The 25,964-nt window shown below is 48.9% G+C and overlaps 1 protein-coding gene across 1 annotated transcript; it reads right to left on the bottom strand.

Annotated features, from left to right (window-relative positions):
- Positions 1–8,357: 8,357 nt before the first annotated feature.
- stxbp5l (syntaxin binding protein 5L) lies at positions 8,358–24,366 on the bottom strand. The gene is made up of 17 exons (XM_084689539.1): positions 24,256–24,366; positions 23,942–24,133; positions 23,605–23,766; positions 23,349–23,412; positions 20,625–20,708; positions 19,020–19,143; positions 17,821–17,896; positions 16,403–16,560; positions 15,394–15,466; positions 14,246–14,393; positions 13,670–13,737; positions 12,909–12,949; positions 12,371–12,588; positions 11,768–11,937; positions 11,452–11,577; positions 9,939–10,090; positions 8,358–9,135 (listed from the first exon to the last, which is right to left on the bottom strand). Exons 6-17 carry the CDS (start codon positions 19,099–19,101, stop codon positions 9,008–9,010), a joined length of 1,440 nt encoding a protein of 479 aa, XP_084545665.1. The 5' UTR covers positions 19,102–19,143; positions 20,625–20,708; positions 23,349–23,412; positions 23,605–23,766; positions 23,942–24,133; positions 24,256–24,366; the 3' UTR covers positions 8,358–9,007.
- Between the last annotated feature and the right edge of the window lie 1,598 nt (positions 24,367–25,964).

Genomic DNA, 25,964 nt, shown 5'->3' with positions numbered 1-25,964 from the left:
TATCAAGCTGAAAGTCATCATAGCTTGCGTAGTATAGACCCAGCTTCCAACCCAACTTTGAGAATAGATTAATAGATTTTTATCGCCCAATAAGAGTCTCACGTTAACGCAGCACGTTAACGCCGATAACGGCCCACCACAAATTTTAAAATATATTTTTTTACCTTCTCAGCAGAGGTTTAGTGTACATGAGACAAATACTCACAATGCATTACATGTGAGGAAAGTGGCCTATTTTGATCAGTACTACATATCTGAAGCAGTATTGCTGCAGTAGGGTGCGACCTCAGTTAGTGCGTGCAGTTAGAGACACTCACAGCTGACAGACACTGGCGTGTTAGACGGCGTCACAGCGGAGATGGGTTTTTGTAAATGAAGATTAGACAAAGGATGTCCTGTGAGGACAGACAGGTGAGGCCTATGATGGACAGACAGGTGAGGCCTGCGATGGACAGACAGGTGAGGCCTGTGAGGACAGACAGGTGAGGCCTGTGAGGACAGACAGGTGAGGCCTATGATGGACAGACAGGTGAGGCCTGTGAGGACAGACAGGTGAGGCCTGTGAGGACAGACAGGTAAAGCCTGTGAAGACAGACAGGTGAGGCCTGTGAGGACACACAGGTGAGGCCTGTGAGGACAGACAGGTGAGGCCTGTGATGGACAGACAGGTGAGGCCTGTGAGGACACACAGATGAGGCCTGTGAGGACAGACAGGTGAGGCCTGTGAGGACAGACAGGTAAAGCCTGTGAAGACAGACAGGTGAGGCCTGTGATGGACAGACAGGTAAAGCCTGTGAAGACAGACAGGTGAGGCCTGTGATGGAGGGCAATGAAGACACGCAGAGGAGATGGCACATGGATGAGCCGCATGAGGATATCGACCACAGAGGAGCTGAAGGACCAGGGGGAGGGGGGGGGCAGTCCCTCTTCCCTCACCCGCCCTCACAGCTGCCGATGGACGATGCAAGACCACAGACCACCACACTAAAGACACACACACACACATCGCCCCCTACAGCCGGGGATGAGACTGTGATTGTCTATACACACACAAAGAGGTGGGTCACGATGTCAAAGCTGGGGACACACAGCCTTGGGGGACAACCCCCTACGAGTGCTAGCATGCAACGATTCAACCTCCCAGCCCCCCATTCCCACCCTGCATCCAGCCCTCCCAGCCCCCCCTTCCCACCCTGCATCCAGCCCTCCCAGCCCCCCCTTCCCACCCTGCATCCAGCCATCCCAGCCCCCCTTTCCCACCCTGCATCCAGCCATCCCAGCCCCCCCTTCCCACCCTGCATCCAGCCCTCCCTCGCCCCCCTTCCCACCCCCCCTTCCCACCCTGCATCCAGCCCTCCCTCCCCTGTACGTCCTCCCCCCACAACCCCCCCAGGGGGTCTCTGATGGAGGCACCAGGGGCCCGGCATGGCTCCCTCTTCTTACCATTGTCCAGCAAGTAAAACACGGGGCTGCAGTGACCGGCCCTCAGATTGGCCACGGCCTCGGGGAGGACGCGGGGGTCATTGTGAAGGGTGGATGGGTAAGGAACTGGAACAGGAAATCCGACAGAACAAAACAACAGGTTTGTCAGGAGGGAGAAACACACAATGAAAAGAATTGAACAGGAGGTGTCACGGTTACAATTGTCAGGGTTACAGTTGATTCTGAGGTGGATGTCGTACAACCATGCAACTACAACTACTACTGTAATGTTCACTGCTACGATGATGACAACAGCAGGACATCACAACTAAAACTACTTATAGACAACTACAACTACACACCAACAAAAAGCATAGTTTGAAATAGTATCATAATTGCAGTAGAACAGAAAGTTGTCTGAAAGACTAATCACCATGATTCACATCACACATTTTGTACTTTAGTTCTCGCTGAAACAACTCTATAATGTTTCTGAAAGTCTGCCAGATGAGAATGTTTCCTTGAGCTTTCCGAGCAGGAAACATCTCGCTCTGTTTCCCTGCTACAGTAGCCCTTCACAAGCTCAACACGCTTCCTTCTACCTCCTCGCTGATGACAAAGCAGCGGCTAGGCGACTCGTGGAAGCCAAAGAACGTCAGCAGGGATCGAGTTTCATTCTGGTTCCTCGTTAAAAGTAGAAAAGCGCAGCGAGAGACCAGGCAGGTGAAATCAGCTCCACTTAAACCAGCAGCACCGTTACACTCTGACACCTCCACCAACCTCTCTTCCCTGAAGGCTGGCTTCTCCCCCTCTCCCCCTATCTCCCCCCTCTCCCTCTATATATATATATATATATATACCCAGTCACAACCTGCTCCCTGCCACAGCAGCTCATTAGCTCACCTCACCACCTGTCCGAGTCAACAGGACCCAAGTTTGTCTCTGCTCTGCTGTTAAAAACAACAACAAAAAACACAGAGTCAGACCAAACAAGACACTCCAGCGGGTGCCAGCGGGGCAGGCTGTGCTGAAGCAGGTCGTGGAGAGAGACAGAGAGACAGAGAGACAGAGAGACAGAGAGACAGAGCGACAGAGAGACAGAGAGACAGAGAGACAGAGAGACAGAGCGACAGAGAGACAGAGAGACAGAGCGACAGAGAGACAGAGAGACAGAGCGACAGAGAGACAGAGAGACAGAGAGACAGAGAGACAGAGCGACAGAGCGACATTCCTCCAGGACTGGGTTGTCCTTGGACAGACCTAGCGGGGGACGCTAGGGGGGGGACATCGCGGGGACGGCGATGCAGGAGCAGGGAGAGGACGGGCAGGGACAGTTGAGCTGCCTCCAATAGCCACGGAGATTTGTAGAAGTTGGTGGATAACGAACGACAAGCGAGTGAGCGAGAGACTTGCTGTTTGCATCCTGTGGAGGTAAGATCTGTCCATCTCGTCTTGCCTCTACCTTTTTATATTCATCCTCTCTTCCTACAAACACTTCTGTTTGGTCTCCCATGCCAACCTCAAATAATACATCTCCAAGTCAGCATCCTCTGTGATGTCACCCCCCCCACCCCCACACCGTGTAGGTCAGTCAGGGTGAGGACACGAGTAGTCCCCTAGTTCTGCTCTTCAAATCACCAAGAGGCTTTCAACAAACTCGTTGACAAATGGTAAGGTCAGATAAATGGTGTCGAAATCTTGACAGAGAACCATCTCGACACCCTATACAGACAGCGGAGGGATGTCTAGGGGTCAAAAGCAGGGCGACTCCATCATGGTTCCTCTCGATCTCATCTACACAACAAAGAGGTCCCAGGGCAAGGCTCTGCATAAACACGCTGCCGTGCCACCACGCAGCCAGCGTCCTCATCCATAATGCAAACACTTCCGGAAAATTGGTTTTCCAAAAGCATATACAGTATACAGTACATCACCAAAAATGGCCACAAAAAAAAAAAAAAACATCTTATGGACTCGTGAAATATTCACGTTGAATGGCACCGTCCTTCTGTACACACCCTCGCAGACAAGAGGAAGAAACAAAAACAACAGGGAGATAGAAATAGTCGCTGACGCCGATGTCAGCGAGAACACGCATGTTCTTGTTGATCTCTGTCTCTGAGGAGAAACAGCTTGTTCATTAGAACGGCCACGCTTTAGCAAACCCATCCTCCGGCCCTCCTAGCCTCTCCTCCTCTCTCACACCCTCTTTTACCCCAAAAACGTCCCATTGGAACGAGGCGAAAAAACTAAAACTGTTTCAAACGATTTTCGCTCTGCTGACAGGTTGGAGAGATCAAGTGCATTTCTTGCCCCCTGAAACAAAAAAAGATCCGTTAGGAGTCTGCTTGAGTATTTGCAAATTCCACGTTCCTTCACTTCCTCCCTGGGCATCTCGTCTGTGCAAAGTAGCCCCGTACAGACGCTTGTGTGGGGCTGCACAGGAGAACACATCAAATAACAGGACAGACTGAAGGATCAGGCAGGTCCCTGGAGAGACGACACCACATGCACGCAAGCACTTACAGGTCCACACACATTTCCACTCAACGTTGTTCTGGCTTTTGAGGCACACCAGCAGTGTTTTAGACCTTGTTTAGCACAATCAAGAATCCCAAAGCTGCTACGATTGACCAGTATCAACATTGGTTTAAACCTCATTAGACTTTGGTCTTCTTGTTGAGCAACATAAATGTCAAGGGCACTTTTGCGTCCGCTGAGTTGGGACTAAAATGATCCCTGTCCATTAGCCCAGATACGGCAGGTCCACTCAGTCTAGACACACAGCGACGGCCTTCCCTCTGTCATTAAAGCAGAGCCGTACAGAACAGATGGAGCTGACAGAACACAGCAGGTCAAACAGAATATCTGGCATTCTACGACACACACACACACGCACGCACACACACACACACACACACACACATACGCACGCACACACACACACACACACCACGGTTGGACTTGTTGACCTTTTAGGTTTGAATATTCCTCCCAGTGTGTGTCAGTGTGTGTCAGTGTGTGTCAGGGACAAAGCAGCTCCCCTGGATACAAATCACTGCGGCTAAGGCTCTTTACAGTCTTTCTCCATCCACACCCCTCTCTCTGTCTCTCTCTCTCTCTGTCTCTCTCTCTCTCCATCCACACCTCTCTTTCTCTCTCTCTCTCTCTCTCTCTCCCTTCTGTGTCTCTGTCTCTCTTTTCTCCCCCCTCTCTCTCTCCTTTGTCTCTCTATCACACTCTCTCTATCCCTCCTCTGTCTCTCTCTCCCCATTCCTCTCACCCTTTAGACTCCCTCCCTTCCGCCAATATACATTAACAAACACATTCCTAGCAGTATGTATTCTGAACTCTCCTAGATTTACGTCCTCTAAGCAAATCTCTAAACGAATCCTGCAATTAAATCAGCAGCATGTTTAATTTAACAGTCTTTTTAAAATATTTAAAGATAGTCAAATGAACCCTAATCTCACATACTGCCTTTCACTCTGGGAAGCTCGAACAAGGCATACCCACAGCTTTAACTATATTACAGAAGCAAATCTAGACATTACACCAACAGCACCACAACACTTTTAGTCCATGGCCTCTGGGCCGGCCGTGCCATCCTAGCGGTCTCCCCACCCCCTGCGTCAGCAGAGTATTAGGGAATATATCACAGCCTTAACCCTGGCAATTCCTCAGCTCAGAGACACAGCTGGATAGCTCCGAGCATGGTAGAGTGATGGTGAGAACAGAGAGAGAGAGAGGGAGCAGAGAGGGAGCAGAGAGGGAGCAGAGAGGGAGTGAGTTTTTCCGACTGAATGTCTGACACACACAGAAACACACACACTCTACACACTAGCGGTGTTACAAGCAATTCTCTGATCCAAGATCAGTGTGTGGCGCATGGCCTGGAGCTCTGCACTCATTGGCCGACTTGCTCCGAACACATTCATCTAGTAGCCCTGGAGGCTACCCATCTCTCTCTCTCTCTCTCTCTCTCTCTCTCTCTCTCTCTCTCTCTCCCTCTTTCTCTCTATTTAATTCTCTGTTGCTCTCATGCATGCTCTGTCATTTCCTTCTCTCCTCCCTCTCTCCCTTTCTCTCTCTCTCTCTGTTAATTAGTGTTTCAGATAATGGAAAACAGCTTAAACTTTGCCAAGATTCATTATCAAGGCTCTAAAATGCTCTGAATCCGCAGTATCTGTTACTTTCACTGACTCCAGCCCTGATGGATTAATATTCCCACAGCGATGTTGACCCGAGGGGGCATCGATTGTCTCATTTCTCATGCCAGATTAGGAATGTTTGCATCCAATACCTGGCAAGTGACAAAAGATGAGTGTGACACCTGCATTTCGAATGACACATTTGCACTAGCAACATTCAGTTCAGGTTACAAGGCACTCCGTATTCACAGGTGCAGTGTCCATACCCCTATAGGGCCCTGTGCTGTTGAAGAGAAACACCCAAACACAGTCAAACAGAGGCGACACTTCAAAGAGTTCAGGTGGGCTTTGGAATGCGTGTGTGTTCAAGTAAGGGACACACACAGGTGTGTGTGTGTGTGTGTGTGTGTGTGTGTGAAGCCTTACCTGATGTGGGTGACCTGCTCCTCTCCATGTCCAGAGACCCCTGGTTGTCAGACAGTTCCGTAAGGCCTGCAGCCCACAGCGAGGGAGAGAGGGGAGGTGGGACAGAGAGAGAGACTGTTGGATTACACGTGGATACGCTCATGAGAGCTGTGCTCACACAGGTCACGCACACGTATGATGCCTGGCTGTGATTGGTTGTCGACCCTGAAACAACAGACAGGATTCCTTTTTTCTTTTTTTTTTGCTTTTTACTTTAATGAATGTCTGGCTGACATATTTGCAATCTCTACTGATGACGTGGGAACGAAATTGAATCCTACGTGTTTGATAAATCGACTGCCGCCATTATCCGTCAGTGCCTCACGTTCACTTCAATTGTAACAATGAGGCGTTTAGAAATCCAGTCTGAGAGTTTAGGATTAGTTTAGCACACCATCAGCATCAGTGGATATGAACACGACACGTGATGACACCTGCTCTGCATGGAAGCACTGTGCTCATTTCTGGTCGCCGACTGCGTACAGTGAGGCCGTAGAGTCCATGTACAGCATTCCCTCGTCTACAGAAGCCAGCTTCAGTGCTCCCGGACTACGCATCGCTGTTGATGTCGTACTTGTGGCTAAATCTAGGCAGTGCAGGCCTCAATCATACAAACACAATTTGAAGGAGGGTAGAAGGGCAAATGGGATGAATACAGGAGAGGATTTTCGGACTTGATCGTTAAAATGACCATTTTGTAAAACTAACTAAAAATAAATGAATAAACGTTGTAGAAGTAATACTTAAATACCATACCTGCAAACAATATTGACTTGGGATATATTGCTCTGTTTCAAAGTACACTTTTCATGCTGAGTATACCAGTATTACTAGGGAGCTCTTGTGTTACATCTTACACTTTGATGGACTACAATGAAACAAAAAGCCAAAGAAGTTTCAGTAGCATTAATTAATCCGGGAACCATTTCTCATACGGGAACTGTTCTATGGATCATTGAAACAGTAAGTAATAGAAACGGAATATTCTGATCCCATCTCTAATTAAGAAGAATGTTATGAAACCTTTGTACTCAGCTATGAAAAGTGAACATATGATTTTGCCATGGAACAGTGTGCCTAACAATCTATTGGAAATGTATTCACTGGACTTTCTGTGCTACGTTAATTAGTGTCTTGTATAGAAAACTCATGTGTGTCACTCAAATAGCATAGTATGTACTCCACTGATTACACAGGGTATGACATCAGAGGGACATGCGGGCAGAAGGACACACGGAAGCGCTAGGACATGACTGGAACACAGACATCTCACGTTCCGCTATTCTTCTATTAACTATTACTATAACAAGTGTTTTCGGACGAGACTCTAAAAATGTCACAGCGTCATTCCTCTGTCTGTCATTTCCAGTCATCTTTCTAGTGCGTCTCAGAGTCCCCCTCCCCCTGTCCCCCTGTCCCCTGGTCCCAGCGCGTCCCCAGTCCCCGGTCCCCCCGGCCTTCAGGAAGGCCTGACTTACTCTGGTAGGACGTACGGATCCTTTTCTTTGAATCTGAATAAAGGTTAGACAGGCCGCGCATGCAAAAGTCTGCTAGCAGGCCCACATGCCCACAGCAGGAGCCACACAGTCACCAAAAGGGTGGAGAAGGAGAGGGTGGAGGGGGAGAGGGAAGAGGAGGAGAGGGTGGAGGGGGTGGAGGGGGAGAGGGAAGAGGAGGAGAGGGTGGAGGGGGTGGAGGGGGAGAGGGTGGAGGGGGAGAGGGAAGAGGAGGAGAGGGTGGAGGGGGTGGAGGGGGAGAGGGTGGAGGGGAGGTGGAGGGAGAGAAAAAAGAACACAAAAAGCCCAGAGTGAAAAAAAGTGAGAGCAAGCAGCAATCCAGTTAGTATAAAGGGAGAAACAGACAGAGAAACCCAGGTTCCAAACTGATTTATTTATTCAAATAATCGCAGAAGGGCAGATTATCGTCGCATAGGGATGGAGAGTGACCCTAAAAGGAATCCAACTGTGATACAAAATCCCTGTCTCGCAATACTTTAGCCTTAAAAAAAAGTCTACATGAACATGGACAAAGTCGGCCTATCAACAGTCATGCCCTACAGCTGAAGCTGGGTTCTTTCATATATAAGAAATAATCTATCATACATCACATATCTATCATATACAGCACACAAGTTACGTAATGTACCTCAAATTCGAACCACGGGTGTAGAAATCATCAGTAACTGTGAGATGGAGGAACTGAGAGAAACATGAATATGCAGGGCGGCAACAACATCTAAAAGGACGGTGTTCAGGCCAGAGGAGGTGAGTCTCTGGGGGGGGGGTTCCAGAGCGAGACAGAGGAGGGGGCCAGGGCGGAGCAGGGCCAGGGCGGAGCAGGGCCAGGGCGGAGCAGGGCCAGGGCGGAGCAGGGCCAGGGCGGAGCAGGGGGGAAGCAGGAGGGGAGAGATGTTTAGGGTTCTTCTCAGGGCTGATTTGACGGAGGCTGCCTAGTGAGACTCGACAAAAGAGCCGTTTTAGAAGCGCGCTCTGCTCCATAAAGGGGCTTACGCAACCGGCGCATGAAGAGAGAATTCAAAGCCCTCAAAGTCAGCCGCCCTCCCATCTGAACCCTGCCATAACAAAGTACTGAATAGCGCTACGGATTATTCAGGTAGGCTTGTGGGAGTTAGCTACACAAGATTAAAAAACGCTCCATTTTCGATTGAAGCGGGGTGTTTAAACCCTGACATCAAATAGAGTATCTGGTGTACCGAAATCACAGGAGAGGTTATTTCAGAGTAAACAAAAAAAGATGTTGATTTTTGGTTAATATTCTTGAGTTCCTGTCCTCAGTTCAAGGACAGTTATGTGATGGAGGTTAACTGTGTGTGTGTGTGTGTGTGTGTGTATGCTTGACGATTGCGTGGCTTTGCCTGTGAGCGTCCACAACCTTGCCCTCCGTCATGCATGAGTGTGTGTGGTTGCGAGGTGCTCGTGTGTGTGTGAACAGGGATTGAGTGAGCAGTGCTAAAGGGGGGCTAGGATTGACGTAGTCCCAGTTCTGTCCCAGCACCAGTCCAGATTAGTAGGTGACGGGGGAGTGTCTGTGAGGGACACCACTGGGGACCCTCGCTCAGAGCAGGACTCAAGCAGGACTGACAGAAAGAGAACAGAGAAATCAAACGACAACATGCACATAATGCCACCGTGAAATGCAGCCTGTCACATGCAACCTTGGTCACACTGTGATCCCTGGCATGTTCTTGTTGATGTGTGTTTGTGTGTGTGTGTGTGTGGGAGGGACACTGAGAGGGGGGACTCTGAAAGAGGGGACAGGGAGGATTAAGGACAGCAGAGATAATCTGTAGTCTGAATCATGAAGAAGAAAGACCAGGAGTAGTGAAGGTAGTGACAGAGCTCAGGGACAGGAAGTTAGACCATGACAAAAGACAGAGAGAGACAGAGAGAGAGAGAGAGAGAGAGAGAGAGAGAGAGAGAGAGAGAGAGACAGACAGAGAGAAAGAGAGAGAGACAGAGAGAGACGGAGAAAGAGAAAGAGAAAAAGAGAGAGACAGAGAGAGATGGGGAGAGAAACAGAGAGAGAGACAGAGAGAAAGAGAGAGAAAGAGAGAGAGACAGAGAGACAGAGAGAGATGGGGAGAGAAACAGAGAGAGAGACAGAGAGATGGAGAGAGAAAGAGAGAGACAGAGAGAGAGAGAGACAGAGAGAAAGAGAGAGACAGAGAGAGAGAGAGAGAGAGAGAGAGAGAGAGATGGAGAGAGAGAAAGAGAGAGACAAAGAGAGAAAGAGAGACAGAGAGAGAGAAAGAAAGAGAGACAGAGACAGAGAGAAAGGGATAGAGAATAAAAGCAGAATGCCTATGTGTGAGAAGTTACGTGTGTCCATGAATTTCTTTTGTGTGTACATCATTAACTTGTGTGTGTGTGTAGCTCCTACCTGAGGTGGACTGCCTGTTCTTGCGGGGGGAGCGCGTGAGCCGTTGGTAAGGGTCTGCACCTCCATACAAATCTACTGTAGACATGCAGAGCAGGATGGTCTTCTGGAGATAGTCCACCACCGCTAGGCCATTACAGTTCCCAATCGCTAGACTGGGGTCCATCACACACACACACACACACAAACACACACAGGACATCCACACCAACAGCCACAGGCGTACACACAAGCACACACACATCAGGATACATGAACACTCCTGTGTAAACATATAACATATTTCACTTTTCATGACCAATCTGATAGGGCAGGATTTCCACTTGCAAGTGTGTAACCTTCAGAAATACCCTGAAAAAGCCTTGGTCCGTTTTTTGAAGTTCCAATCACAGTAATTTGAGGAAATCACTTGTGTATCAGAGAAAATCACACACGATGACTACCCAGTGGTTAACTGCACTAACACCACTGACTACAGCTGAGAGATCAAGTTAGAATTCATAAACTAAGAATATGAAAAACACATTTCTACATTTGAATAACTTCCTGTGGAGCAAGGACAACTGACCTTCTGCAATGATTCCATCAGTGTAGTCTTTGAAAAGGCTGCTCAATGCCTGGCCTTTTACAAATAACTAACCACTCAGAGCAAAAGTTTAGAAATGGCCTTGAGGCGCTTTATTGATTCCCTTCGCTTAGAGGGACTTCAGCGAGTTCAGTCAGACGCTAGTTTCCCCCCCCCCCAGCGAAGGACGCATGCATATTTTCCAGACTTTTTCCAATCATGTTTCACTGATTGTGAACACCATCGTCTGCTATTGAATCATAGATGAGAATTAGGAAAAAACGCGTCAGGGTCAAACAAACTAATTCACATTCATTCGGTGGCGGCCATTCCAGCCTTGAATCTGTTAGGCCCATGTGGGGAACAGTGTTGAGGGCTGATGAACACAGAGGTGGAGAGAGAGGAAGAGGAGGAGGAGGAGGAGGGCATTCAGATGGGAGACACACAAAGCGCAGAAGGATGGCTGAGTAGAAACAGACTGGTTGTACTTATGTGTACGCAGAAGACAGAGGACAAAAGCTTTTCGTTTGAGTGTGCTGTACAGTACAGTAGTAGTTGGAGAGGCGAGACTAAAAACAGAGAGATGGACCGAGAACTGTGAAACAAAAAGGATGACTTGCATAAAAACATGTCAGCCAGTAACACAAAAGTTAAGACAAAAGAAAGAGAGAGAGAGAGAAAGCAGACAGATTGAGAAGGGAGATACAGACAGACAGACAAACAGACAGTCAGACAGACAGGTTGAGAAGGGATAGAGAGACAGACAAACAGACAGTCAGACAGACAGGTTGAGAAGGGGGAGAGAGACAGACAAACAGACAGTCAGACAGACAGGTTGAGAAGGGAGAGAGAGACAGAGACAGCCAGACAGAGAGACAGAGACAGGTCCGGCTGTACATGGAGGGGGGGGGCGGAGCCAGACTCAGGAGAGGGGGGCGGAGCCAGACTCACAGCCTGTAGGCAGAGTTGATGTCCAGACTGGTGATCTGCTGGGGAGGCTCTCCATCCACCCACAGCAGCTGCACCACCAGCTCAGCCTGGTAGCCTGGAGGCATCCGCACCGGGCGACTCTTCACCCTGGGGAGGGGGGGGGGGGGGGGGGATAGGGAGAAGAGAGGGGAGGGCGAGGAGAGAGAGAGTGGGGGAAAGGTAAAGGGAGAGAGAGGTGAGGGAATCAGCAGAAGAAGATCAAGCGTTGGTGAGTCTTCGCCCAGTGCCTACAGTGTATTTCAGGAAGTCCCTGCTCTGTGATGGGAGGCTGTCTTACTTGAGGAAGGGGGAGCTGTCCCTGGAGCCCTCCGGGGTCCTGGCCCCGGGGCTGACAGGCTGGTGCTGCTGGAGAGAGTGGGAGCTGGGCTCCGAGAAGCAGGGCTGGTTCTCTGTCTCTGACGGAGAGATGACATCATCCCCATCACACTGCAGACGCACCTCTAACGACTGGGAGACGCAACACACACACACACACACAGTAGGCTGTGTGTTACAGAGAAGTCTCAACCGACACACGTGAAATATGCGTGGTGATCAAAGCACGGCGGAAAGTCACCAGCTGGAGGGAAATGTCCCAGCTGATGATCTCACCCAGGTATTCTCCTCAGTCACAAACATATCAGTCTACACAACAGACTTTCCAAGGATGACTCTACAGACAATTCAGAGACGACAAGGGAACAAAAAAAAGGAGGCGAGAAAGTTTCCTTCTTCAGAAGCTGCCCCGAAGTGAGCCTTAGAGTCCCCCCCAAACACACACACCCCACTCCAACACACACACACACCCCACTCCAACACACACACACACACCCCACTCCAACACACACACCCCACTCCAACACACACACCCCATACACACACGTGAGTACAAAGGACTCACCACTATCTGTGTGTTGGCGTCGTGCTTGCTGAAGCGGTAGAGGATGACGTGTGCTGAGATGCCCACCACGCAGAACAGCCGGCTGTTTGGGCACCAGCTGACCATCTGCACGGCGTATGGGTCCTCCTCCACCAGCTCGGCCGCGCGGCCACCCTCCCCACATTTGGGCTTCTCAAACGCCTTGGACGTCTTCAGCTTGTACAGCATCTGCAGCGTGACTGGAGGGGCCGGAGGGAGGGAGAGATAGGGGGTTTGGGTTCATCCATGTGTAGGTGAGGGTAGGGGGTGAGGTTGGGGGTAGAAGTGGTGTAGGGGTGGGCTTTGGGGGTAGAGGGTGAGGTCGGGGGTAGGGTTGGGGATTGGGCATTTCTTTGTCATAACTATACTAATCTGTCATGAGCCGTGTGCCAGCTGTTTGCTGCGTGACAGACTCAAACAGCCTAAACGGTGCTCTCTTTGGTGTGAATGTTGACATGTGGCTCAGTCGGCACAACGTGTTGGGGGGTTAAACCAGAGGCTAGAAAGACGGTGAACTCACTTGCAGAGGCGTCCCAAAACTTGATAGACCCGTCCGCGTGTCTGTACAAAGAACAGGAAAGCGAGAGCGACAGAATATAAGAAAGAGAGAGAGAGAGAGAGAGAGAGAGAGAGAGAGAGAGAGAGAGAGAGAGAGACAGAAAGAGAGAGAGAGAGAGAGAGAGAGAGAGAGATCAGATCATGGTGCATTTCTGAGTCAGACTTCTCTCCAATCAGAGAAACCCTGGGGAGTGCAGAGTGTTTCCTCTCTCTCTCTCTCTCTCTCTCTCTCTCTCTCTCTCTCTCTGCAGAGTGTTTCCTCTGCAGCTGAATGGAGCTCAGTGGCTGACCTCTTCAGTGGCTCAGTGGCTGACCTCTTCAGTGGCTCAGTGGCTGACCTCTTCAGCAATACCTACCGTCGCCCACAGCGCCTTAAACACAGTCAATATCCTGCCCCGGACTCTTACAAAACAATGCAGTCAGATCGACATGTTTTGGTCAAATAGTCGGCCTGCCACTGTTATTACCCAGCACACAAGCTGCAGGGGTGGCAAGTTTGAAAAGGTGTAAAACATTCATAGTATAAGTCTGAGGAAATGTATTCAGGATCCTGGCGCAGAACTGTGGCTGTGTGGAACCAGTGGAGGGGTTGGTGTTCCGCGGGCATAGTGCGGTGGAACAGGGGGAAGGGGTTGGTGTTCCGCGGGCGTAGTGCGGTGGAACAGGGGGAAGGGGTTGGTGTTCTGCGGGCGTGGTGCGGTGGAACAGCGGCCGCATGCTTACCCGGTGATGATGATCTCCGGGTATGTCTGAGAACCCAAGGTCCACGTTCCTCCGCTCACGGGCCACTCCTGGAAGGAAGAACACACGCTATAAGAACACGCTATGAGCACACGCTATGAGAACACGCCATGAGCACACGCTATAAGAACATGCTATGAGCACACGCCATGAGCACACGCTATAAGAACACGCTATGAGCACACGCTATGAGAACACGCTATGAGCACACGCTATGAGAAAACACGCTATGAGAACACACTAGTGATGAGAGCAGTCGCACGGTCACAGCCTAGCGTGGGGGTGGTCTAGCAGGAAGCGTGTCACACAAAGGAAGGCTGTGCACTGACAGCAAGAAATGAGGCGGCATATTGCCGCGTCTGTGTATTACTGATCGGAAATCCTTGCCCTTTAGGCTTCGCTTCATATGTAGTTTTGGTCGTAACAGAACCAATCTGTGAATCATGAGTTACAATATATTCTCCATACGCATACAAGCCCAGCTGTTGTACAGATAAAGCATTGCCTAAGGAGGATTCAGCCTAGAAATCGACCCAAACGCCCCCCCCTGCAGCACACCTTCTGGCTGTAGCCAGTCTTCTTGTGCTTGGCTCCTATGGAATAGAGGTTGGGGATGATGTCCGGAGGGCAGTCTGCAAAGTAGGCCGTACAGGTGACCGGGGACTCATGGATGTCCATGGGGTAGGGGTTCTCGAAGATGGGGAAACTGCAAGGAAGGCACACACAGGTACGTGCACACACACACACACACAAACACACGGGTCAAAGTGTGTATCTGCTTCTGCGGCACAGCGCACAAACAAACCTGTCCTGGGATGTGTCCATTCATCAGTTGTTCCGTGTGCTTTTGAGACACTTGGGACCAGAGGACGCTCCAATTAAAGAGCTATTAAGTACCAAATCAGCCAATTAGGGCTTTGGAACGACCACTTAATCACATACACGCAGACAATCTGGGGCTGATAAACTAGCAGGGACGAAATGACACCTCAGTCACCTTCATCTAAGTATGAGAGGCGTCTGGTGTGGGCTGTTGGCAGACCTTCCCTGTCCCTGTTATAGGAGGAAGAAGCCTTGACCTTGGGCTGCAACTGTCAGACAGCTTCATCTCACTTAGCGACGCCACGTTGCTCTCCCAGCACTGTAGTCGCAGGGATGTGTCTTGGCAAGTGTCAAGTTTGTCTCAAGGCAAAGTCACACGTTCGATTTTCTTTTCCAAGCACAAGACCAGACGCGACTCTTTGCCTCTTCTTGGTCGAGTCCCCATATGGAGTTTTGGGCCTATTGTCAGAGTGGGGTGTTGTGTGTGGTTAATGTAATGTGTGGTTAGGGAGGGGCACTCTAATGTGTCTAAGATTGGGCCTGGTGCCTAGGTGACGATGTCACAGCCAATCACATCATGGGGTGACAGGCTGGCCTGTTTAGTCCCACAGCTTTCTCCTCCTCATCTGCCACATGCAGGCTGAGAGCTGGTGAGGAGCCCCAGCAGGAGAGGGTGTGTGTGTGTGTGTGTGTGTGTGTGTGTGTGTGTGTGTGTGTGTGTGTGTGTGTGTGTGTGTGTGTGTGTGTGTGTGTGTGCGTGCATGTGTGTTGGTGAGAAAGAGTGTGTGAAGGAGAAACAGCGCGTGTATAGTGTTTGTGTGGTAAGTCACATGTGTGTGTTGGGTTGTGTGTGTGTGTCTGTGTGTGTGTGTGTGTGCACCTACTTGCTCTGCGTCAGATCAACCACAATGAAGTCCTTCTCTAGGAGAACCACCACCGCATAGGGCTCCTGGACCTCTGTGGAAACACGGTGGACAGGAAGAGTCAGATGGCTGAGCAGTTATGGAATCGGGCTATTACTCAGAAGGTTGCCGGTTTGATCCCTGGCCGTGCTACAATTGACGTTGTGTCCTTGGGCAAGGCACCCTAGTTGCCTCAGGGGAAATGTCCCTGTACTTACTGTAAGTTGCTCTGGATAATAGTCTGCTAAATGACTCAAATGTGAATCCCAACCTCAGTCCCATGGGAGGTGAAACACATTCATGAAACACCACAAACAAAACAGGGAGTTGGGAGAGGTTCGAAGGCTTGGATTTCTCTTTTGTTTCATCGCTTGTCAAATTCCTCAAAACTGTTGTGATGGAGTTGTTTTAGACTCTGTGCTGGGACCAGACTGACTAACGCGAGCAGCAAAGCTCTGCGCAGGTGCAAGACAGAGGGAGACGTTTAAGGCCTCGCCAAGGTGCTCGTTACCATCACAGCTTGGACTGTGATTAGAGTCAATTATCAGAACAAGGGGGAGGAAGAGAGAGAAGAAGAGGGAGGGAGGGAGAAAAAAGAAAGAGAGAAAAAACAACAGAGACAGACGGAGAGACATAGGGAGGGGGATCGAACACAATTTACACACACACAGACACAAAAAAAAAAAAAAACTTTTGGCAGTGAGCCAGCTAACCAACACAAAGGAACAAGCGAAATCCAACTAAATCCCTTCACAAATTGAACATCGAGAGGTTTAACCCCCATTCGACTCCCCCCCGACCCCCCCACCCCCACTGTGACATCACACCACCCCACTGTGACATCACACCACCCCCCACTGTGACATCACACCAACCCCACTGTGACATCACACCACCCCATACTGTGACATCACACCGCCCCCCACTGTGACATCACACCGCCCCCCACTGTGACATCACACCACCCCCAGTGTGACATCACACCACTCACCGTTGTTGTACGGAGTCTCACAGAGAACTAAGAATTCCACGATGGGGTGGTCCATCTCCAGGACGGTGATGGCCTTGCCGTGCATGATGGTCAGCGTGGGTCGCCGTCCAGCCTTGTCGTATGACAGCCCACCGGAGAAGATGACAAACGGCTCGCTGCTGTGAAGTCAGAGAGGCTCTTCAGTGAGGGCATCGTGAGGCTCGTGACGTCATCGTGAACATGTTTTAGAAGACGAGTACTGCATCAGTATGGGACTGAAACAACCGGTCAAGCCGGTACACTGAGTCAAAGGGGGGAAAACTGGAGAAGGGAAAGTGGGCTTCTCCCGGAGGAAACAAGCCTCAGTTTCACTGTAAACCATGGCAACAACAAAACCCAGCCTGCCTGCAAACATGGGTCCACATTTCAGAGTTTCAGCCTCTCAGCTGCCTGGCTCAGGGGCCGTGGAGTACATGTGTGTCCAGCCTGGCTAGCCAGAGAGTTAGCCTAGCCAGCCAGAGAGTTAGCCAAGCTAGCCAGAGAGTTAGCCTAGCCAGCCAGAGAGTTAGCCTAGCTAGCCAGAGAGTTAGCCTAGCCAGCCAGAGAGTTAGCCAAGCTAGCCAGAGAGTTAGCCTAGCCAGCCAGAGAGTTAGCCTAGCTAGCCAGAGAGTTAGCCTAGCCAGCCAGAGAGTTAGCCTAGCTAGCCAGAGAGTTAGCACAAGAATGACTCAGCCTCATTCCCTGTCAGAGTGTGAGCCTGAATGTTTGACCCCAGGGGGCATGTCCTGGGACAGTCACCCCAGCGCTTTAACGATACATATGCTTTTAAGAAAAGCCACGAAAACGCCCCATTCATTGAGTGGGCCTGAGCATGTCGTCGTGACAACCAAGATGTCGCTGTCGCTTTTTGTGCCTCTGTGATTTTAAGTGTCCTCTTTTGTGTTCAACTATGCGACAACTATGAGGCATAAAGGCCCATTGTTATCCTAAAAAACATTGGTGGGAGCAATATAAATGATAATACAACTCACTCATCCGACTCCAAAAAGACAACAAAGACTATCCATCAAAAAGAGAATTATGCTTCAAAGGATGTCTTCGATGCAACATGCCTTTTTAAAAGGCTTGCTATATATTTCTCATTGTTTTGTCATGTTCTTAGTCTTAATAGACTACAGCCCACTTCATAAAAGACCTCTAGAAGTTCAACGAGTGAAAACATGCTAGGATTAAAAGGTTTTGGCAAAGAGAAATGTTGGGAGTTTCAGGGTTGCAGTTCCCTGTGAGGAATTGACTCAACTAACCTCTGAATATCATGACAGATGGCCCCCAAAAGCATTCTGTGAAGCTACTTTCTGGCTAATCACAGCACAAGTCGTAGTGCAGTTGGGGTCTGATGGAGGTGAGTCTACTTACAGATGAAGAAGAACGATCTTTACCTGCTCTTTGACGTCTTGTATTCCACTTTCAGGATGGGTTTACACGATTCCTTTCTGCCATCCTTCTGGATCTTACCTGATGAAGAATGAAGACTTTTATTAGAATATCATAGCTTTTTCGTAGATTTTCTAAACCTAAATTAGGCTTCACTGACAAAGGTCGCTTGTATCAAAAACAAATTATATTCGTTTGAAAATGAGTGGCAGCAGACAACAAAGGAAGAGAGAGAGATAAGTAACATTTCTCGGTTTTCCCAAAGTCACGTCTGATGATGAACTGACGAACACAAGTGCCCTGAGGTCTGACTCAGCATCTGGATGAGGATCTGTCCTTCCTGGTACCCCCGTCAAAACAACATTATGACCCTCATGAAATTATGTTGCAAACAATAACAAAAAAGAAGCTATTTGCGACATAGCCAGCCCAAAATCACAGCACACCCAGAGACGCTGAGATTTGAACATTTACTGAGTTATTTCCTTTGTTACTACAGTTTATGAATACTCCAAACGGTTCTCTTTCATTTCATTTCTGAACAGATCGGACAACACCAACACAGTCTGTCAGGCACTGAGCTAAATCTTAGTCTGTTGCCATTACTCATCTTCTTGTGCCCTTCTTCCACTTGTGTGTGTGTGTGTGCGCGTGCGTGCGAGTGTATTTATGTACGTGAGAGAGAGTGAGGGATGTTTTCGTCTTGGAAGTTGCAGGGTCAGAGTGCGCCGCCTACGTACACAGCCCTCCATCCAGGCTCCACGGCCACCAGCTGGGAGGGGTGTGGCGGCAATGACGCAGCTGTCGGCAGTTGGTCGCTCATCAAAGCCGTTTCCTGTCAGTGTCTCAGTTTGTGGGTGGGAGAGTAAGGACTGGGAGCTCAACAGAGCCCTGACCTGGGGTTAGATGTCTGTTCTACAAGTTCCTCACCCTCCCACTACATGTGGTCTGTCAATAAATCCCATAAGGACGAGTGAACCGAATAGATGAACAGATGAAAGGGCAGGGTCAGGGTAATGACGTGCTGGGTCCAGAGTGTGTTTGTGTGTGTACTCATGTGTGAGTGTGTTTGTGTGTTTGTGTGTGTGTGTACGGCCTTCACCTTATGGAGAGTCAATCTCTCTCGTAGGCTTTGTCTGCCTGGCACCCCAGACTTTGACCGTGACAACGCGAGTGTGGACGTGCACGCCTGTGTGTGTCTCACCGTGAGGAAAGGTGATCTGGAAGGGCTTGGCCGTGTTCCGGAGGTTCCACAGTGTCAGACTTCCGTCTGAGTGGCTGCACATGAACTGTTTCCCCTCGTGGTGCCAGCTCACTGAATGGATAGCCTGGCGAGGGAGAGGCAGAGCAGAGCAGAACGGGTCAGGGTTTGCTGTAACGTTTCCATTCCGAGCCATCAAATTTCACTTCCTAAGATGAAGTTTGGCTCCTGCACTCCTGTACTGGCGCCCGTGCGAGGTTCGTTGGGAATCATGATGCGAAAACTCGTGCTGCGAAAGAGAGGAAGTTAGAGACCCGATGGTCTATGACGAGGCTCGTAAATGAGAGCAGCCTGAGGAGGGCTGTGAGAAGGGGAAGATCAATATCACAGCTACACCATGAGAGACAGGAAGAGGAAGAAGGGGGGAAAACTAAGGAAATGGACAGGTGCAGAGAGCGTCAAACCTTCGTATGTAACAGTCACCCCACATCCGATTCATTATCGTGTTAAAAATCAATACAGCAATCCAATTAGTTTAGCTCATGGAAATGAGCCTGCTGGTGGACTGCCACATGATAAGAACATAACAAGAACAAAAAGGTTATTAAATGCGTTTGATCTTTCCTGTTCATTCGATATTCCGGAAAGAAAAAATATAGCCCCCTTATTTGTTATCATTTTTGTCAGAAGCGCGCAGGTGTGCGAGGTAAGTCCTTTGAGGTTTCCTGATTGAAATGAAGCGAGTAAAAAATTGTCAAGGCAGAAATCACTCAGTTAATCACACCGTACTAATTACAAACTATAGGTGTCTTCCAGCTCATCTGTCAGCCTTTGAAATGGGATTGGTTTTCTTCCTGCGGAGGAAATGATCAATAAAATCAGAGTGAGAGAAAGAGAGAAGGAAAGAAAGAGAGAAACAAACAAACAAAAAGAAAAACGGAAAAGAGAAAGAGAGTGTGTGTTTCAACAAGTAGCGAAAAACTGCCCCTCTTTGAAACACTGCCCCTCTCTGAAACACTTCACCTCTCTGACAGAGAGCTCCTGTTGTCTCAATGTGTCTCAATGCTGCTCATGTGTTTTGTCTCGGATGCTCAGAAGCTCGATGATAATTTTCTCCCTCTCCACCCCCTCCCTCTCTCTCTCTCTTTCTCTCTTTCTCACCCTCCCTCCCTCCCTCCCTCCCTCCCTCCCTCTCTCGATAGATGCTAGACACCAGAGATGGGTATGCATCAAGAGAGGGATAATTAACAGCACTCCGACACTTCCTCTAAGGAGAGATAAGAGATGCGCGGGCAGATCCGCTCTTAAGACAGGCTTGCCGCTAACATGTGGGCTAATTGTACGAGTCTGAAAGGTTTTATTTCAGAGCGGCTTCAAGGCCACAGAGGCTAAATAACACCGAAAAGGAGAAAAGGTAGGGGTCTCTAGACTACCCAATGAGTACACAAGGTGACAGCGTTTACAGGTGCCAATTCATAGGGGGTATTTATACTTTAGCCTGACATGTACGATGTGATTAATTGAACAATCTAATAAGAACGGGATATCATGCATTACAAGTGGAGGATAAGATGAAGTACCTGGTGAAAGTGTGTGGAGCAAGCTCACCTCATCATAGGAGACTCTGTAGTCTGCCTTCTTAGCCCGGAGGTCCCACTGAACGACGGTCCCACTCTCAAACCCAATCAACAGCTGTGAGGGATGAGTGACATGAGGAAAGGAAGAAGAACAGGAAGAAGAAACAAGTTAGAGTACAGAGGAGGACGTTTCTGAATTTGTATCGTTAACTTCATGAGAAGTCCAAAAACTTTACTCTGGGATTGGAAAGAGCACAAGATATGACTCACGTTAGGAAACTGCTGCTAAGGACACTTCAACTGCCCCAACAAAATTTGACGCTAATATGACACTAAAGCCAGACTTGGTAAACAACTCTGCACTCAGTGCACCCCAATTTTCCTCTCTATAAATATCTAAATAATTCCTACTTTTGTCTCTATATCTCTCTCCCTCTCTCTGTCTCTCCCTCTCTCTCTCCCTCTCTCTGTCTCTCCGTCTCTCTCCCTCTCTCTGTCTCTCCCTCTCGCTCTCCTTCTTTCTCTCCCTCTCCCTCTCCCTCTCTTCCCCCTCTTTCTCTCCCTCTCCCTCTCTTCCCCCTCTTTCTCTCCCTCTCCCTCTCTTCCCCTTCTTTCTCTCCCTCTCCCTCTCTTCCCCCTCTTTCTCTCCCTCTCCCTCTCTTCCCCCTCTTTCTCTCCCTCTCCCTCTCTTCCCCCTTCACACTCTCTAGTGCCTGGCTGGTAACTCTCGTGAGCTCCTTCTCCAGAGTGAGATGTGATTAGGGAGGATTGGGAAGGATGATCCCCACCAATAGTGAACCACTAAACACACAAAGGCTATTTGCTGGCTGGCTTTACCCATGTGTGTGCGCGCACGTGTGTGTGTGGTTTGAAGAGGATTTACGGGTTAGGATGAGGAAGCAGAAGCTAAAATCTGGGTGATTTCTCGAGAGCAAAAGGTTGGGTTCATATATATATTTGAGAGAGAGAGAGAGAGAGAGAGAGAGAGAGAGAGAGATGCTGAGAAAGAGTAGAAGAGAGGAAGGATATACAAAAAGATGTGGCCTTTGTCAGCAAAATTTTAAAAATCTAAGTCAGCAGTTTTTGGATTAATGAGATGTGGGAGGTGAGCAGGGGCTATACACAGAGAGAAACAGAGAGGAAGACGGAGAAAAACAGAGTAATCATAGTATGTGCGAGAACAACAATCATCACGTGGATTTGATCTGTAATAGTAGGCCTACTGGTAGTAAACAGCAGCAAGACTACAGGAGGCAAGCCGAGACACACTATCACAGAGCTAAAAACATTTGCACACACGCAGAAAACCACACACGGCTGGGACAAACATCCTGCCTGCGAAACGCTTCACTGCATAAACACTGCCGTCAACTGAAGTATACACACACAAACACACAAGACGACATACGCTTGAGCGCCAAGCACAGAGTAAGGGAAGACAAAAGACAGTATCTACCAACCCCCCCCCCCCCCCACAATAACACACTCAAAACATCCCCTAAATACACCTTCAGAGAGTGAGGAGGGGGCTAAACGGAGAGCATCGCCTGTCACACACACCCCCCCCCAGCCCCGGGGGGAGAGAGAGGGAGAGCGATGCGGAGGGGTATTTAAAGGACGTGCGTCTCTGGGGAGGATGAGACAGACCCCCGTGGAGAGAACTGTCTGAGTGGAGCCACAGATCACAGAGAACAGGTGGGCCGGAAAACAGCCCGGCTGCACGCCGCCACCCTCAGCCTCGCTCGGGAAACCATCTGACTCGCACACGCGTGTGTGGGGTACAAGAACATCCATAAAAACACACATGTAGTTAAAGCAGTGGTTCTCAACCCTGGTCCTCAGGGACCCCCTGTCCTGCATGTTTTAGATGTTTCCCTGCTCCAACACACCTTATTCAAATGAAGGGGTCGTTATCTAGTTATGCAGAAGCCTGCTAACAACCATTCATTTGAATCAGGTGTGTTGGAACAGGGAAATATCTAAAACTTGCAGGACAGGGGGTACTTGAGGACTAGGCTTGAGAACCACTGAGTTAGAACATTGTAATAGATAACAGATAGGATGGGCAGGGGGGAACTCAGATGGAAATGTATAAAAAGCCATACCCAAAACACATCATACATGTAGCACATGGGTATTTCATGGCAGAATACACACAGAAGAGATCAAGATGCTGAAATATGGCTGGCCTAAGAACGGCAACAAAAAAAAAAACTTGAACAAGATTCCACTCTGGCCATTGTAAACACTCTGCAGGTTTGTTTCTCCCTCCCTGTTTGCATCTTCCTGTTGACAGCTTCTCAGTCTATTTTCACACCCGGCAACCCACACACATCGAGTGCCAAGAAGACTTCAGCAAATCAATTCCCCTTGATGCTTCCTTCCTCGTAGCCACAGAGCTGTGCTTACTGATTCTGACCGTCAACTGACCCGACCGAAACCTTTCCCCTGGAGAGAAATCTCCCACGGTACCGCCTACCGGGATAAGGAAGATCGCTAGCCTTAGAGGGCTGATGCTCACGATGTTAGCATTAGCATCAGTGAATCATATAGGGGCATTGAGATTAATGGGCTAACTAACAGAGCGCAGTTCTAACTGGGGGGTGTTGTGTGAACTGGGCATTGATCGACCCACCAGAGTCCTGAGAGAGCGGCGAGAGTGAGGCAAGCTAACAGCAGCTAACGGCTAACCGTTTCTACAAAAAAGGAGAGAAAGAAAGTGGTTTGTTTTTTTCTTAGCCTTTAGCCCACTCACCTTGCCTTCATCCTTTGGGCTGTCACTCAAATGAACCACGGGCCCAGGGTGTGTTTTAGTCGACCTGTGGCAGAGAGAAAGTGAGGAAAAGGTGGAAATAACAAGTCAATAAAAGCTGAGTGTAACAACATTAACATGAAGACCACTAGGTCTTCTTAAAACAGCACAGACCACCCAACATGAGATTTAAACCACCAAACAGTCAACGGATTCTACTGTAGGAGTTTAGCGCTTGCAGCTAGCGTTAGAGCCTTACTTTGGTGGTGCTCAGTCCGTAAGGGAAAACGCTCTGGCATGCTGCCAGTACATTCACCTATGAGAATGTTCTGGATCTGCTTCAGCACCAGGATGAAAAGTCAAACTGCTGTGTGCTCCCTGCAGATCCCACTGCCAAGTCCCTCTCTACAAAGGCCGCTAGCTACACACACACACACACAGTAAAACACAACCAATCTTCACACATTCTCCACAGTCCAGCCCATCACAAACACTTGGACCCCCACATGGAACTGAGCCAACATATTATCTGGCTACAAAAGGATTTACACTCCACACAAACACGTGTGGTGTTTGCTAGCTCGGTGCCAACCTACCCCGCTATCCTGCCAGTGCATTTCTTCTGACCTCTGACCTCTAGTTGCCTAGCAACGCCAGTGTTCTGGATGTGAACCGTGCCATCACGTGTGTGTGTGTGACACGCTCTGACAGATCACAACCAGCACCCTGGTTTCATGAGGCTGGAAACTTGGAGATTTTTTTTGTTCTTCCCCTCAGCAAATTTCAATCTGTATGGAAATGTGCAAAAACATTTGGAAACCCTTGATTGTTGTGTTCAAGGATGGATTCCTCTAGTAACGGCATACAAAGATGCACACAGGGTCTAATTAGATTTCAAAAACAAACATACCTTTGAGTCTGTACAGAGGAGTGTAGTCTTTAACTTAACCAAGCTGGAGACAGTAATACCTTGAAACATTACATTGAGAGTCCACAATGCAGAGCTTTTCTGCCAGAGAACAGTTCAGGGATAAGAGAAGGATGTTAAATAAACAAAAATTAAAACTGTGAAAGTAAGGTTATTCATTTAACATGATACAAATAAGGAGATGTCGAGAACCAGGTGGACTCAACCTATTTGACCCGGGCTGAGGAGAAAACGTCCTCCTCAGCCATAACAAAGAGAGACAAGCGGATCTTATCAGAGAGAGACCACAGAAAAGCTCTGCAGAGGGGAACAAAGAAATGCCCTGCGCTCTGTCGGCTCCCGGGGAGCCATGGTAACAGAAGCAACAGGAGGGAGGTGGAGGGGGGCTATAAAAACCGACAGGATGGTTGACAACACTGACCAGAGATTTGTGGACGAAAATAAGTGTGTGAGTTTGAACGCACACGTAAACTAACAAACGATCTTTTGATCACACAGGCTTCTCTCGAGTCTCACGTATCCGCCGTGAGACTCCCGCATTTCAACCATTTTTCACGCTATCACGCAACATCTTGTATTAATTTCTCACGCTGAAAAGTAAGTAAATGATAACTTGTCCCGCTCTGTACAATTAATGGACGAGGAAGTGTTCTGCCCCCAGCAGCCCCCCAGCCTTGCACTAGGAAGTTGCAGAACAGTTAGGCCTACGTTTTCGCGCTCTCGCGTGTCTGCCACCTGCACTTTGCACTAGTGTGAAACAGCATCATGTCAGAAAACAGCCCTTGCCAACCGCCAGGATGTGGTAACACTACCAGCGGACACTCCGACCAGGGCTTCTGCCGGTTCATCGTTCTGAAAGCTGCTGATGCGGTGCGGACGAAGGTTAGCTCACTCCGACACGGTAACGCTAGCTTACCGTCTGAGCCGCAAGCATCAAAATGACCTACATCCTGTCTAGAAGATTATGCCCTGTTTCAGACTCGTATAATACCGCCGATACACCACTTCTTTAACCGCCAGGCTGAATGTTCTCCTCCCAATGTGTTCTCACGCAGAGAATCCAATTAAATGATGGTGAAAGTAGGCCTATAGTTATTGTGCATGTTTTAGCGTTAATAGTCTAGTTTGGACTGGCTTTGAAAAATGTAATGAAGAAATAAATAAATAAATAGAGCAAGATAATGAAAATATGTTTCTGTAAGGCCCTAACAAAGGATTATTCTGTGTTTTGTCTTCTTGTCTTACCAAACAATGGTAACAGTCAGTTGGCGAGAAGCTTTGATGTTCTGTCGTTCTTCAGATTTCATTTCCTCCTCTACAGCGCATCTATGATGTCACATCAATTATTAAAGGTGGATTTTTCTCTGTGAATCATGAGCAGGATTAGCAAGGCGCTGCGCCTAAGAGATATTGTACCACCAAAAAAGGGGGGAGAAATATGAATAGGATCGCATTGGTTTATATTCGTTAGCTTGTGAGTGTCGGAGCATCTGAGTCGAGTGGGTTCGTCATTTTCTGTTGAACCAGAGGCAATGTATGCTTTGACGGGGGTCAGAGGACACTAATGGGGCATGACAGATCTTTGAGTACATAACATAGTGGCCTACTGCCAATAGCGTAGTACACAGACACACATTCATTAATCCTCAACAGAACTACATCTCCCAGGCAAATAATCTTCCACGAACATT

This window comes from Hypomesus nipponensis, chromosome 23, assembly GCF_054491055.1.
Source record: "Hypomesus nipponensis isolate SF chromosome 23, ASM5449105v1, whole genome shotgun sequence".
Classification (NCBI taxonomy): Eukaryota; Metazoa; Chordata; class Actinopteri; order Osmeriformes; family Osmeridae; genus Hypomesus; species Hypomesus nipponensis.
This window is presented reverse-complemented; position numbering and strand designations above follow the sequence as displayed.